The sequence below is a fragment of the Trichosporon asahii genome (genome assembly GCF_000293215.1).
Source record: "Trichosporon asahii var. asahii CBS 2479 unplaced genomic scaffold scaffold00070, whole genome shotgun sequence".
Taxonomy (NCBI): domain Eukaryota; kingdom Fungi; phylum Basidiomycota; class Tremellomycetes; order Trichosporonales; family Trichosporonaceae; genus Trichosporon; species Trichosporon asahii.
In genome coordinates, this window is record NW_014040855.1 from 1,387,665 (window position 1) to 1,400,883 (window position 13,219).

General features: G+C 60.0%; 1 protein-coding gene across 1 annotated transcript; it reads right to left on the reverse strand.

Moving 5' to 3' along the window:
• Nucleotides 1–1,371: 1,371 nt before the first annotated feature.
• A1Q1_04314 (uncharacterized protein) lies at nucleotides 1,372–7,226 on the reverse strand (the record flags this gene model as incomplete). The annotated part of the gene is made up of 4 exons (XM_014322691.1): nucleotides 1,372–5,745; nucleotides 5,789–6,125; nucleotides 6,191–7,131; nucleotides 7,179–7,226. The coding sequence occupies 4 exons, from the start codon at nucleotides 7,224–7,226 to the stop codon at nucleotides 1,372–1,374; spliced, it is 5,700 nt and encodes a 1,899-aa protein (XP_014178166.1).
• Nucleotides 7,227–13,219: the final 5,993 nt, after the last annotated feature.

Sequence of the window (13,219 nt, forward strand, 5' to 3'; positions counted from 1 at the left end):
GGAGCTTGAGCGTGATGGTCGAGGAAGGGCGATGGAGAGGAGGAAAGGTGGTCGCAGCGAACGTGACGAGGGTGGTAGTGCCAGCGAGCCATGGTGTAGGCCAGGAGTTGAGCGGCACGAAGCATTCCGGGAGAGGAAGGCGGGAGGGGCGCAGCGGTAGAGCAGGACAAGCGCAGTCGGGTGTTCCAACCGGCCAACGGGGGGTCATTCCGTCGCGAGGGGGAGACGAAAGGTAGCGATGATCGCGCGTTCCGGATCGAGCGTTTTAGTCCAGGTTCATAGAGCGTTAGTTGGACCAACAAGGCGGCATTCATGGCAGACGTTGCGTTGGCAGTAGTAGTTGTGACAGGGCGTTCGTTGGTCGAGAGCGAGGGGGGACAAAGTGATGGCGTAGCATAAGAAGACACAGCGTCAGTGACTGCTCCCTCTTCGTGGACGATGCAAGGTGATACTCACTCGTTGTAGACTACGAATGAGGGTGGGGGTGTGTTACTGCTGGTGAAAGATGATGGATAGGACTACGAGGAGAAAGCAAACAGTGAACGAGAGCACCGTTTTTGTTGCGCTACAGCGACGCTGGCCGCAGGACGTGGCCTCAGACCCAGCGTACAGCTGCGTGGATGAAAGCTTGAGCCGCCGCAGGGTGAGGGAGGGAGGGCCTGAGCGCGATCCAAACGCGCGACCCTTTGCCCTCGCGTCCTGTCTTTACCCTTCAGCGGGACCAAATAGTGATTGTTTTGATCACAACACACGCGCACCCCCTCTGGCCCCCTCTGGCCTCTCTCCCGATCCACCCGCGCGACACCCGTGTGAAAGGTCTCGCGGTCCGCGCTCGAATCCGTTCCTGAAACGCGCACCCTTAGGTCTCCCACGCCTTCTTCTCAACGTCTGTCAATCTGTCAACACGCTGTCAACAAGCTAGCTCACTGCAGACAGGCACAACGTAAACAACAGCCAGCCAGCCAGCTCCACATTCACAACCAAGCATACTCCCACTCCAAGCCTGTCCTCGACGCTGTCTGTGGCAATGCGTGCTCACTCGTCAGATGTCATGTTCTGGCTTGCTGCCAGAGTGCGCTCGAGCTGAGCCCATGACCCATGTGCTCAATGTACGCCTTGGCCCGTCCCAACGTCGAATACCTGTCCAAGCTCGTAGTCCACGATCGAGTCGCTCCCCACTCTCCAGCCCAACAACGGTCTGTGTCAAAACTAACGATACATTGGATCTACAGTATGAAAACTAAGGTACGGAGCAGGTATAGAGAGTCAAGTGATTATAACAACAGATGCTTGGTGATACGTTCGCGAGATTATATCTATCATCAAACGTCCCGATCAGTGGTGGGAGAGAGACCCATTCATTGCCCAGTCTCACTCCTTCTCCTTGTCCTCCGCCTTCTCCGCCTTCTCCGCCGTCTTGCCACTCTTGCCCTTGCCCTTGCGCTCAGCCACAGCCCCGCGCATCTTCTCAATAAGCCGATCGAGCTTGTACGGCTTGATGATGACGTGGTCCATGCCCGCCTTGAGCGCTTCGACGATCTGGCCCTCGCGCGCATTCCCCGTGAGGGCGATCACGAGCTGGCTCTGGAGGGCGGGATTCTCGCTCGCGCGCAGAATCTTGATCGCAGTCCAGCCGTCCATGATGGGCATCTCGAGATCCATGAGCACCACGTCGTACGCCCCCTCGCTTGACTTGGGGGCGGAGGAGGGCGAGACAGGCCGCAGGCGCTTGCGCAGGAGCTTGAGCGCCTCCTCGCCGTTTCCGGCCACGTCGCAGGTCATGCCTGCCTTGGTGAGCTGGCGCTTGAGCACGGTCTGGTTGATGAGGTTGTCCTCGACGATGAGGACGCGGAGTGGGGGCCCAGAGGGCGCAACGGGGGTTGGGGGCTTGAGCTCTCCATTCATGGATGAAGGGACGAGTTCCATGGCCGGCGTGAGGGGACTAATCGTCGACAAAGACGGCGACATGGGCAGCGGTGTCGGCGGGCTCTTGCCCTGGTTACTGCCGTGCAGCCTGAACCCGGGGCTGACGGTGCGCGTCTTGATGTAGAAGTAGAACCGCGTCCCTTCCCCGAGTTTACTCTCGACACTGATGCCGCCACCAAGCATCTCGGTGATCTTCTTGCAGATGAACAAGCCCAGGCCCGAGCCGCCGTACCGCGTGTGAATCATCTTGTTGCCCTGCTGGAAACGCTGGAAGAGGAGTTCCTGCTCCGAAGCGCTCATGCCGGGGCCCGTGTCCGTCACCGTGACGTAGAGGTAGATCGGCGTGTCCTCGGGCGGCGGGACGGGATACTGCTTGTCCAATCCGGCAGAGGGCGGGGGCTTGGTCGATCCTTCGAGGGGAGGTTCATAGGCTACTTGCTGGAGGACGGAGATCTTGCGCGTGTGCGAGTTGGCAGTGAAGCGGATCGCGTTGCTGATCAGATTCGTGACCACTTGGCCCAGACGTACGGGGTCCGTCTTGATGCCATACACTCCCAGGCGGTCGAGAGACTCATCAAATTGCAGGTCGATGTCGATGTTCTTCATCCGCGCCTCGGACGCGAACACGGACAGCTTCTTGCGCGCCTCGTGCTGCATGTCCATCTCCACGTCGTGCAGGCTCAGCATGTCGAGCTGGATGCGCGCCAGGGACAGGATGTCGTTCGCGATGCGCTCCTGCACCGCGCCGCAGGTGAAGATGGACTCGAGTGCGTCCACGTCTTCCTCGAGATCCAACAGGGTTTGGGGCGTGGGCACGAACCCGACATCGTTGGCCAGCGCCCACTTCATCTGGTCCATGAGCGAGCAGAGGTTCTCCTTCACGAGCGAGGAGCACTGCAGAATGGCAGACACGGGGGTGCGGATCTCGTGCGAGGTCAGGTCGACGAGGAGCTCCTGGTGCCGCTTACTCTCTTCTGCCTGGATGCGACGGTTCTCGGCCTCGACAAGCATCTCCTCCTTGTACGAGATATCCGTGACGCAGGCGAGGATGCCGCTCAAGTTCTGATTAAGCTTGCGCAGGTTGATGAACGTGCCGCTCATCGTCTTGCCCGTCTTCCACCTCCATTCCAGTTTCGTCGTCATCTCCGCGCCCGTGTCGTCGAGCAGGGCGCGCCAACTGCGCTCAAAGCTCCGCGCCTGGTCCGGGCACACGTACGAGATCCAGTCGTTCGCGTTCGTCTCGAGCGACATGCCCGCCGGCTCGCGGAACGCCTCGTTCGCATAGATGATGTTCCCGTACCCGTCGCTCCGCAGGATGCCCGACGGACAGTAGTCGGACAGCACGGCCATCTCCTGCGTGCGCTGCGCGAAGAGACTCTCGAGGTTCTCGCGCTTCTTCCCAATCTGCGTGTGCAGGTGCACGCGGAGCAGGAGCTCTTTCGGCTTGAACGGCTTGATGATAAAGTCCTCTGCGCCGGCCATGAACGCCGAGACTCTCAGGTCGTCGTCGTTGACCGGGCTCAGGAAGACGACGGGGACAAACTGCGTCGCGGCCGTAGCCCTCAGCTCGGACAGCAGCTCGAGTCCCGTCAATTTGCGCATGAGCAAGTCACAAATAACAATGCTCGGCTTCTGCCCCGCCTGGATCAGCTCCAGGGCTTCGTACCCGTTACTCGCCTCGAGGACGGTGCAGTACGGCTCGAACAGGTCCTTGATGTAGTCGCGTATGTCCTTCATCTCGTCGACGACGAGGACCACGTCGTCCTTCTCAAACATGAGGCCCTCGGGCACCGCGCCCTCCGCCTCGGGCGCGGCGCCGAGATCCTCGTTCCAGTCCGAGAGCTCCTTGGCCACCTGTTTCCCATACACGCCAAAGGAGGCCGCTTGCGGCGCGTCGTGGTCGAAGCTGTCCTCGCCATCCTCGACGACGGGCGATTCGGCCGGCGACCCCAGTTCGTCCTCGGCCAGGTGGTACTTGAGCGGTATCCGGGCCGTGATCGTGTTCCCGTGCTGTGGGTCGCTCGCACCGCGACTCTCGATCCGTAGCTGGCCCTGGTGCAGGCGCACAATCTCCTTGACGAGCGCGAGCGAGATGCCGCTGCTGCTGCTGCTGCTGAGATTCTTCTCGTCGTCGTCGTCGTCCGCGGGCTGGAACCAGTCCGTCGGGCTCTCGACGTCGTTGATGTTGGACACACCGTCGCCCGTGTCGATCACCGAGATGTTGGCAAACTGCTCGTCAAACTGGAGCTTGAGCGTGATGGTCGTCTGCCGGTCCTTCTGGCCGCAGTTCTTGATCGAATGGCTGAGCAGATTCGACACGACCATCTCGAGCAGAATCGGGTCAAAGTAGATCAGCTCCTTCTCGCGCCGGTCGATCTGATCCATGTCCAGCTCAAAGGTGAGCTTGCCGATCTTGCTGATCGTGGGCTTGAAGAGGTCGAACAGCTCGCGCAGCCAGAATTTCAGGTTGTTCACGAAATAGTGGATCTTGAACTTGCCCAGCTCAATCTTGCTAAAGTCGAGCAAGGACGTGACGAGCTGCTCGAGCTTGAACACATTCTTCTTCGCCATGATCAGCTTCCGGCGCTGCTTCACGTCCATGTCCTTGGCAGCTTCATGGCTGAGGTCCTCGAGTGGGCCCGAGATGAGCGTGAGCGGGGAGCGGAACTCTTGCGCGACGCCGCGGAACCACGCCGTCTTGGCCCGGTCGAGCTTCTCCTGGTCGATCCTCCGCTTGAGCTCCTTCTCGTTCGCGATGGCCGAGTTGAGGGCGGCAGACAGGTGGCCCCGGATCTGCTGTACCCAGTCCTCGTACTCCCCATCGAGGGGGCGGTACAGGTTCAGGCCGAGGATCATGACGCCGGGCGGGATGTGGTCGCTCGACTCGCTCGACATCGGCACGATGATTGCAGTGTCCGGCAAATCGTTCCATTGCCGCACTGGCAGGCCCTCAATCAGGCTCCCAATGTTGTGCACCACGACGCACTGCCGGCTCGCGAGCGCGCGCGCGATCGGCCACTCCAGCCCGTCGCTGTATGCCTGCTCGTTGCGCCGCGTTCCGATCGTGGACCAGTGCAGTGAACTTCGCACGGGCACAGGCGAGTTGCGCCTGTGTGTGCCCGGGTGGAAGTGCTCGAGTGCCGCACGGCCCGGGCCACCCTTCGAGATCGTGATGGACTTGTGCGCCGGCGCGCACTTGTGGCCCTTTGGCACACCGACGCTGCTCTCAAGCACGAGCGTGACCTGCTTGCTCTCGAAGGGCGGGATCGTGCCGCTCATCGTGCTGGCCGGCGAGTCGGTCGAACTGGGCCCAGAGCCATGGTGCGAGCTGAGCCTCTTCCGGCCCAGAAGATCATGCACGGCCTTGTCGCCCGCGTCGCCCGCCTCCTTCTCCTTGACGCTGTAGCAGATGGCGAAAGGCGCGTCGGCGGGATTATGCTCCAGCACCTCGGCGACGGACTCGAAGAACTGCTTGGTCGTCTTGGCCATGGCGATGTGCTCGACGAGCTCGCGCGTCGTGTCCAGCCGCCGCTCGGCGAGAATGCGCTCGCTGTTGTCGGCCGTTGGGTTGTAGATCGCAATCACGTTCTCGTTCGAATCCATGATCGGCAGGAAGGAGAAGGAGTGGTACTTCTCAAGATACCGCGAGGGGCCGCCCAGCTCGTCCTTCAGCTCGAAGAGGATGCGGTCGTTCTCGTGCACGATCGGCTCGCCAGCCCACGCCCGGTCGACGAGCGGCTTCAGTTCCGGCCAGAAGAGGCGCCACACATCCTCCATCCGCGACCCGAACGCGCGAGGGTGGTCCACCATCGAAGTGCACTTGTCGTTACTGCTGTTAGATTAGGCTGGACTGTGGACTCACTAGACCAAGCGCATGTCGCTTCCGACCCAGATTGAGTCCTGGTCCGACGACGTGAAGATCAACCGGATCATGGAGTGTACCTCTGGCGGCCAGTCCTTCATTGGTCCAGCCGGGGTATCCTCCCACTTCGTATCCAGCAGCAGCTGGGCGCAGGACAAGCGCTCCTCGGCATCGTTCCTTGGCGGGGGCGGCAGGCCGTTTTCCCTCGGGATCGACACTGGAGGTGTTCGTCGCCCGCCTCGTCGGCGTCCAGACCGTGTGATAAGCGGCCGGAGCTCCTCGGTCGGGTCTAGCGATCGCGGCTTCAGCCGCGGCGAGCCCGCCGGTGACGAAAGTGCTGCTGGTGGGTCTCGCGCCGCTTGCCTCGCCTCATTCACGCGGACGGATGTCACGACGGCGTACGTGTTCTGGATTCCTGTCTGGATTGTCTTGATCAGATCCAACGAGATGCCCGTCCCCAAGTTGAGTTTGAACTCGGGCGAAGGCACGCCACTGCCGAGCAACCAGGCGCGGAATGATGACAAAGCCGACGGGTCGACGAGCTCATTCAGCGGCGTCCGCGCCGTTTGGTTGTCATACTGCTTGTTCGTCCACAGTATCCGCGGAGGTGTCAAGGACGGCTCAGCAAGCAACGGCGACAACGGCGAAAGCTGTGCCGGATGTGAGAGGGGTGAGACCGCCTCGTGGTCGAAGTACTCGTTCTGCTGATGTGGGCGGGGATATGGTCGTTGGGCTGGCTTCTTTTCTGACTGGGTTTGGGACTTCTCGGAATCGCGCCGCGCACTCGTGTTCGTACTCGTAGACACTCGCTGCGACTGCACTGACGCCTGGGACGGTGCTGGGATCCCTTTCCCGTCAACAAACTGCACTGAACGATTGAAGCTGCTCCACCTCCGTCCACGCTCGCGCGAGTTCTCCCGCGCGAGGTCCGGGACTGCCAAGTCAATCGGGCAGATCGTGCTGAGATACGACCCGCCCGACCAGCGCGACAGCAGCGAGTCCAGCTGCGGCTTGCCCGCGCCGGCGCCTGGCGCTTCCTCCCCGTCTTCCTCTTCCATGATGACAGCTTCCTCTTCCGTGTTGATGGTGTCCAGGGGCAGCGTCGGGTGCGACGGGGACGGCGTGAACGGGTTGCCCACGCTCACAGAGCCACACGTACCAGATGAGGGTGAGCTGTGCGGCACGCTGGGCGCTATGGGGACGGCCTGCTCGTGCTGCAGCTCCTGTGACCGGTCCGGGATCTCGACGACGAACGCCGGAAACGGGTACGCCTGCTCGTTAGCGCTGTTGAATGACCGAGAGGGGGGCAGAATGCTCCAGGTACGAACGACGCCTGCAAGCGCCTATGGCGCACCACTGGCGCGACTGATACGCGACGATAACAACTCACTTTCAGGAACCCCAGCGGGAGGCCATCCGCGAGCAGGCCCGCCTCCATGGCGGCTTTCGATTGCTTGATTGTTGCTGACGGCTGGTTCTAGTGTCCGAGACGCAGCATGGGGGCCTCTACGCGTTCGGCGACGGGCGTGCAGGTAGGTGCCGTGGCGTCGTAATGTGGACGTGGGCGGCGGCGTCGGAGCGGTGGAATCAACAACAGCGGCGGCGACCGAGCTAGGGGCGATAAATTATAGTGTGCGCAGGTGCTCAAATCAGTTGAATGGATGATGAAATAGGGTTTGCCGAGTTGGTCGGTGCGGTCGGTTCGCGATGTATCGTGAGCGATCTGCTGAAGAGATGTGATGACAAAGGACAAGGACGATGAGATGAGCGACGATCAGTTTGCAGTCTCAGCGGGGCTGTCGCGGGGTCGGAAGCAGCGTGTCGGGTCTTGTGGTCAGAGTTCGGGGCTGTCATGTCTTGTGTGTCCTTTTGGCGGTGGGTTTGCCGCTGACGAGGGACAAGGGTGCTGCTGCGGTATGCGGGTGTCGTCCTGGAGTCGCTTGGTCATGATCGGACACTGACTCTATGCAGAGCGCTTTGGCTCGAGTGCCTGCGTTCCGCACGACAGGTACAGGTGCTCCAGGTTAAAGCAATGCAGCTCACTCCTGCATGCACTCCTGCAAAACCTGTATTGAGCGGCGTCTGTCTTTGCAAGCAGGTCGTCGGCTCCTGGCCTTGGATCAAGTGCCCAGAAGCATTTGGGTGCAGGTTTGTGGCCATCACATCAGCATTCCTGTGACGTAATGCCTGGCCCCGGCTACCCTGCGGCAGCCCATAAGCCCCAGCATCCGTCACTCAATTCCTCAACGCGCCCGTACAAACTTTCGCCTCCGGAAAGGAAGTTCTACCTTGTCAGCCCTACTCCTCCAGACGCGAAGCTCTTAGGAGGCTGAAACGGCAGATCTGCATGCTCTTCGGATCCCCAGTTTCGCCGTTCGCTGTACCTTTCGAGTAAATCGTTATGTGACTTTGTTGAGCCTGCTTCCCAACCTCTGCGAAGAGGCTCGGAAAACTCTCCGCCCTCCCTCCGCATTGCGTAACACGACCGTGCGCCAGTGCTGCCGTCCTCACGGAATGTACAGCCATGTGACAGCCCTGATCCCTCCCATTTCCCTGCAGCTTCCCTCGTCCACCCAGTCCGGTTGACGCTCCCCAGCCTCCTTTCGGGCCAACGTTCGGCTACACCTCCTCGCCTTCACCGTCAGCGGCGGTCGCGAATTCGGGAGGGCTGTGGCTTTCCCAGCTCCCAGGCGTCAATCTTCCCTAAGTGGTGAATAGCGCGGAGGCTCGATTCGGCACTCTAGGTGGTGAGCAAGCTGGGCAAGCATTCCACACGCCGCCGGGTCTGCCGTGCATTCTTCCACCTGCTGCCCGCCGTGTTGACCGTTCCCGATGTCAGGTTTCTCGGTCATATTCGTGGTAAGCGACAGTCGAGGCGGGTCCTGCCGCTCCGTGCGAAGCTTACGTGCTTGCTTTCGCAGATCGTTCCTTTCATCCGTTTCGGAGCAGCGTCTACAGCGCCCTGATCGTAAGAACGAACTCACTGCAGCTCTATACGCTGCGCAAGGACATCCTAACAAGCCTAACACTCAGAATGTCGGGTTTGACGGACCTTTCGGCCCGGTGAGTGTGGAGCGGATGCGACGACATGCTCGGTTGAATTTGGGAGCGCCCTGTTCCCCCTCTGGCCCGATGGGTTTAGCCTACGGCGTCGTTACGACGCGTTGACACATGAGGACACCGAGCTCACGAAACTGGTCTCCACACAGAGCGGGGCAGAACCAGGAAGGAGGCGAGCACGTCCACGACGTTCACAGCAAATGACGGTGGGCATGTTGTCGTATCCTCGCACTCCTCACAAAGCTCTCTCGCACCGGCATCTGCCACATTGTTCAGCCTGACACTCAACTCCAGAGGCGCGAAAAACTCAACGAGAAACCGCACAGCTAGACATAGAGACAGGAGATGCCCACAAGAATAAGATTGAGGACGCTGGCTCAAGCACGAGCTCATGCGGCGTTCAGCCACCGAGCCCAGGCACTCCTGCGACGCCGAGGCAAACGCCTCTCCGCCAACCGCGGCGCGGACAAGTGGGAGAGCCTGAAACTCTCATGTCGTCCTCACTCCGCCGCCACCAAAGTGACCGCGGGCGCGTGCTAGCTCACATGTCCAGCTGGTGACTCTACCACCCGGCAGCTGCTTCAGTTCTGTCGGTCGGAAGGCTCGGCGCCCCGAGACCACCGAAACAGAGGAGTAGATTAGAAGTAGTGGGCCATTGCAACGCTAAGCAATCCCTCGCCTCCTTGTGCAGAGGTTAGCTATGGCTGGCCGAGGGGCGAGGAATGCGAAGCCACGCTGCAGATAGACTGCGGACTTCAACCGGCCAACAGGAAGCTGCTCTGTTCGAAAGTCGGAACTGTCTCCGCTCGAAACAAGTGTCGAAACGGAATGCGCATATCTGTACATGCGGCAGCCGCCGCTGCGACGCACCAAGTGCGTCATAGCGTCTCTAGCTTGTGCACGGGCAGACTGCTATCAGCCTGGGCCGGGCTCGCTCCGATCGCTGTGTCTATTCTAGCACAAGCGCTCCGCTATTCGCGGTCATCACTGGGAATACGAAGTGGCAGCTGAGCCGCATGATGCTCGTGGCGGCGATCATGAGCCGCGGTGTCCCAGTCGTGGAGATCAGGTGGCGGCCGTCACAACATTCGATGCTGTGGCATCAGGAAGCGGAGAGTGCAACGCATGCTACAGCCGGGCGGCATCCCAGTGCATTGCCTTAGGTGCGGCCAAGCGAGACCACCGCCCCGGTCCCAGGAGGCAGCCCGGAACTGAACCCCCTCGCTCCCAGCGGCGCTTCGCCAGTCAGACCAGCCAGACCTGGCGACCGGACAACCATGCACCCTGCTTCGACACAAGTCTATAATTACATGCCATCACTATCGTAAGTGTGGAATGCTGGTATGCTTCAGCGCTGCGCATATTCTGGCAGAACTCGGCATCATTTAGGTGCGGATATAACCTAGTGTCACTCGAAAGAAGCCGCGGCTGATCTGGAGCTCCGCGGTATGCGGAGCTGGAGGTAGTCCAGACTCCTCATCAGTCGTCAACGATGCGAGGAGAGAGTTTCCGAAGGCTAGTCCGTTGCAGAACCGGTGACGGGATACGGCGAGGAATGGGCGCTCAGCTGCCCAGCCGGTGAATCAGCGGCTGAACAACCAGTGGTTTAGAGGATACGAGTCGAAGTAGTACATCTCCGTTTCGATGGAGAAGTCCTCTTCCCCTATCATATCGCGATACTGCTCCCGCGAAATGAAGGTGACGTTCTTCCTCATCTTCTGCCCCAGCCGGCCCTTCGGCATGCCCTCTGACGGATGAGCCTCGACGTCGGCCGCACACTTCGTAATCTCCTGCTTCAAGACCTGCACGATAGCCTTGCGAGAAATCGAGTTCTGCTCCCCCCTCGCGAATATCTTCTCTCTGCCTTTAGCCGTCTTCTCGCGCCGTTGCACAATGAGAAGTGGATCCAGCTCTTCAGCACCAACGACCGTCACCGCTATGCCATGCCCGGCTGCCCACACGGTGAACTTGACGAACAAGTCGAGGCTACTTGACTGGTCCTCCTGGGGATCTACATCCCAGTGCTTGAAGACGTAACTGATGCGCTTGAGCTGGGCAGTTGGGCGCGGCGTGGGTGGGAACATCTTCTCGCTCGCCCCATACTTGAATCCTTGCACCTGGTTGACGACCATCTTGATCGTGTTGGGGGAGCAAAGTGCGAACTTGCCGCTTTGGTCAAGGTCCAGTTCGTCCGCGACGGCGAACAGCAGAGGCCTCCACAAGAGGTTTTCGAGATTGTCACTATACAAGTGGTCAAGAAAGACAGTACGCTGCGCGCGCGGGAAAGCATAGGGATCGATGGGGAGCGGACAGCTGTTGTCAACCGGTTCGAAGCGCACTGTGTGGATGTGCGGCATGAGGCGATGTGTCAGGGAAGCTTCAAGCTGCTTGAGTGACCAGTCAACGTCGAGGACCCGAGCGCGCTGCAGAGCGTCTCTTTTCTCTTGAGGAATCCCGTCAAAAGAGTCCTCCCAACCATGCGGTGGCTGTGTGGGATAGTCCCAGTCTGAGCACCCGGACTCGTGGTCGATGGGTTCTTCGCCATCGGAGTCGTACCCCCAGTTGAATAACTCGGGTCCAAGAGTCTGGTACAACTCCAACGCTTTTACGCCCGAGTCGAAAAGCCGCACGTCCGCGCGCAACTGCACGTCCTTGCCGATCACTGCGTATCTGGTCGACTCGCCCGAGACTCGGCGAAGATCATTCGACTCATGTACCACCTCCAAGTTAAAGTGCTCCAGAGGCAACAACCTGCGACGCGCTGCAGATCGGAACGACCGGCTCACGCGCGAGAGCACCCGGAGCGCCTCGATGTCGGCATGTTTGAAGATCTCCTCGACGATGTGCGGGAAGAACGCTGCGTCAATGACTCTTAACGTCAGCGAAGACTTCAATCAGACTCACACTTTGCGCGGTTGTCTGCGCTTGCGCGAACGCTTGCGTTTGCGCGGCCGCTCAGGCAACTCCGGGCGCAGCATTTGAAACGCAGCCAGTCGGCAGCTCTAGTGTAAGGAGTAAGATGATACTCGTCCGAAATGCCGCATGTCGTTCTTATTGTTCGGACATATCACGTGTGGAGAATCGTACGAAGCCGCCTTTTCAAATAGAGGCTGTTTGTTTACCTGCATGCACAGACCTACAGAGCGAAGTGGCGTTTGTGGTAGTCGACGTCTGTTTCGATGGCGAAGTCCTCCTCTCCTATAGAGTCGCGGTACGCTTCCCTCGTGAGGAACGTCACGTTCCTCTGCGCCTTCTCCGCGTATTCCGCGCTTTTCGCGATCCTGGCGACCTTGGCGAGCTTCTGCTTGAAGTACGCCACGATGTCGTCTCCTGTCGTAATGGACTTGTAGTTCTCTGGATCGTAGTATTCGTCGGGCTTATCCTTCGTATACCCCCCTGGTGGCTCCGGCGCGATCCGGAGCCGCTCATCTCTGAAAATGGCGGGGTCGATATCCTGCACGCCGACCACGGTGACCTTCACGTTATGCTCCAGCGCCGCCCACACCATGAGGAAGAGGAAACGGTCAAGGCTCCGCGCTCCATCCTCGTTCTTGTCCAGACCCCAGGGAGTGAAGACGTATGTGAGCTCCTGCAATCGCTTGGAAGGGGGCATGGGCGATGGCGGGCACATTGCATCCTTGTCTCTTCCTTTCCGGCCGTTCATCTGATGAATGACAACCTTCGCCGTCCTATCAGAGCACAACTGGAAGTCCTTGTTGTATGGAACGGGCTTAAACCATCTGCCAGGGTTGTCGAAGAACACAACTCGCTCCACGGCTGGAGGTTCAGACAGCGATTCCTGGATCATCGGGGGTGCCACGGCGGGGAAGCGTGCGGTGTGAAGATGCGGCATAAGACAGATGTTGAGGAAGGCTTCGTCCTTGCCGAGGGGGTAGCGGATGTCGACCACTTGTGCGCGTTTCAGGGTGGTCATATCTGCAGCTGGGATCTCCTCGAGGCAGTCGATGCGCCCGTCCTCTTTTGGACACACATAGACCTCCTCCTCGGCATCGTAGTACTCGACCATTATCGGGTATCCGCGCTCGCTCTCCGGTATCGGGGTGTGAATGCCCTCGAAGTCGTGGTGGTCTGCGCTGGCGAGTCCCCAGTGGAAGTGCATAGCGTCGGCCAGAACACGCACGCCAATACCCTTGAGCTCGTAGAGGTACCACGCTGTGCGGTCTTTATGGATCGATTCCGGCACATCGGCAGTCAGTAGTTCGAAGTGCTTGTACGGGCGCAGACGGCGTGTCGCCGCCCGATGAAAGGAGCGATTGACGAGGGACAAGGTGCAGAGCGTATCGAAATCGGCATAATCGAAGACCTCCTGCACGATATGCGTAAAGAAGGCCGCATCTATCACCCTGCATC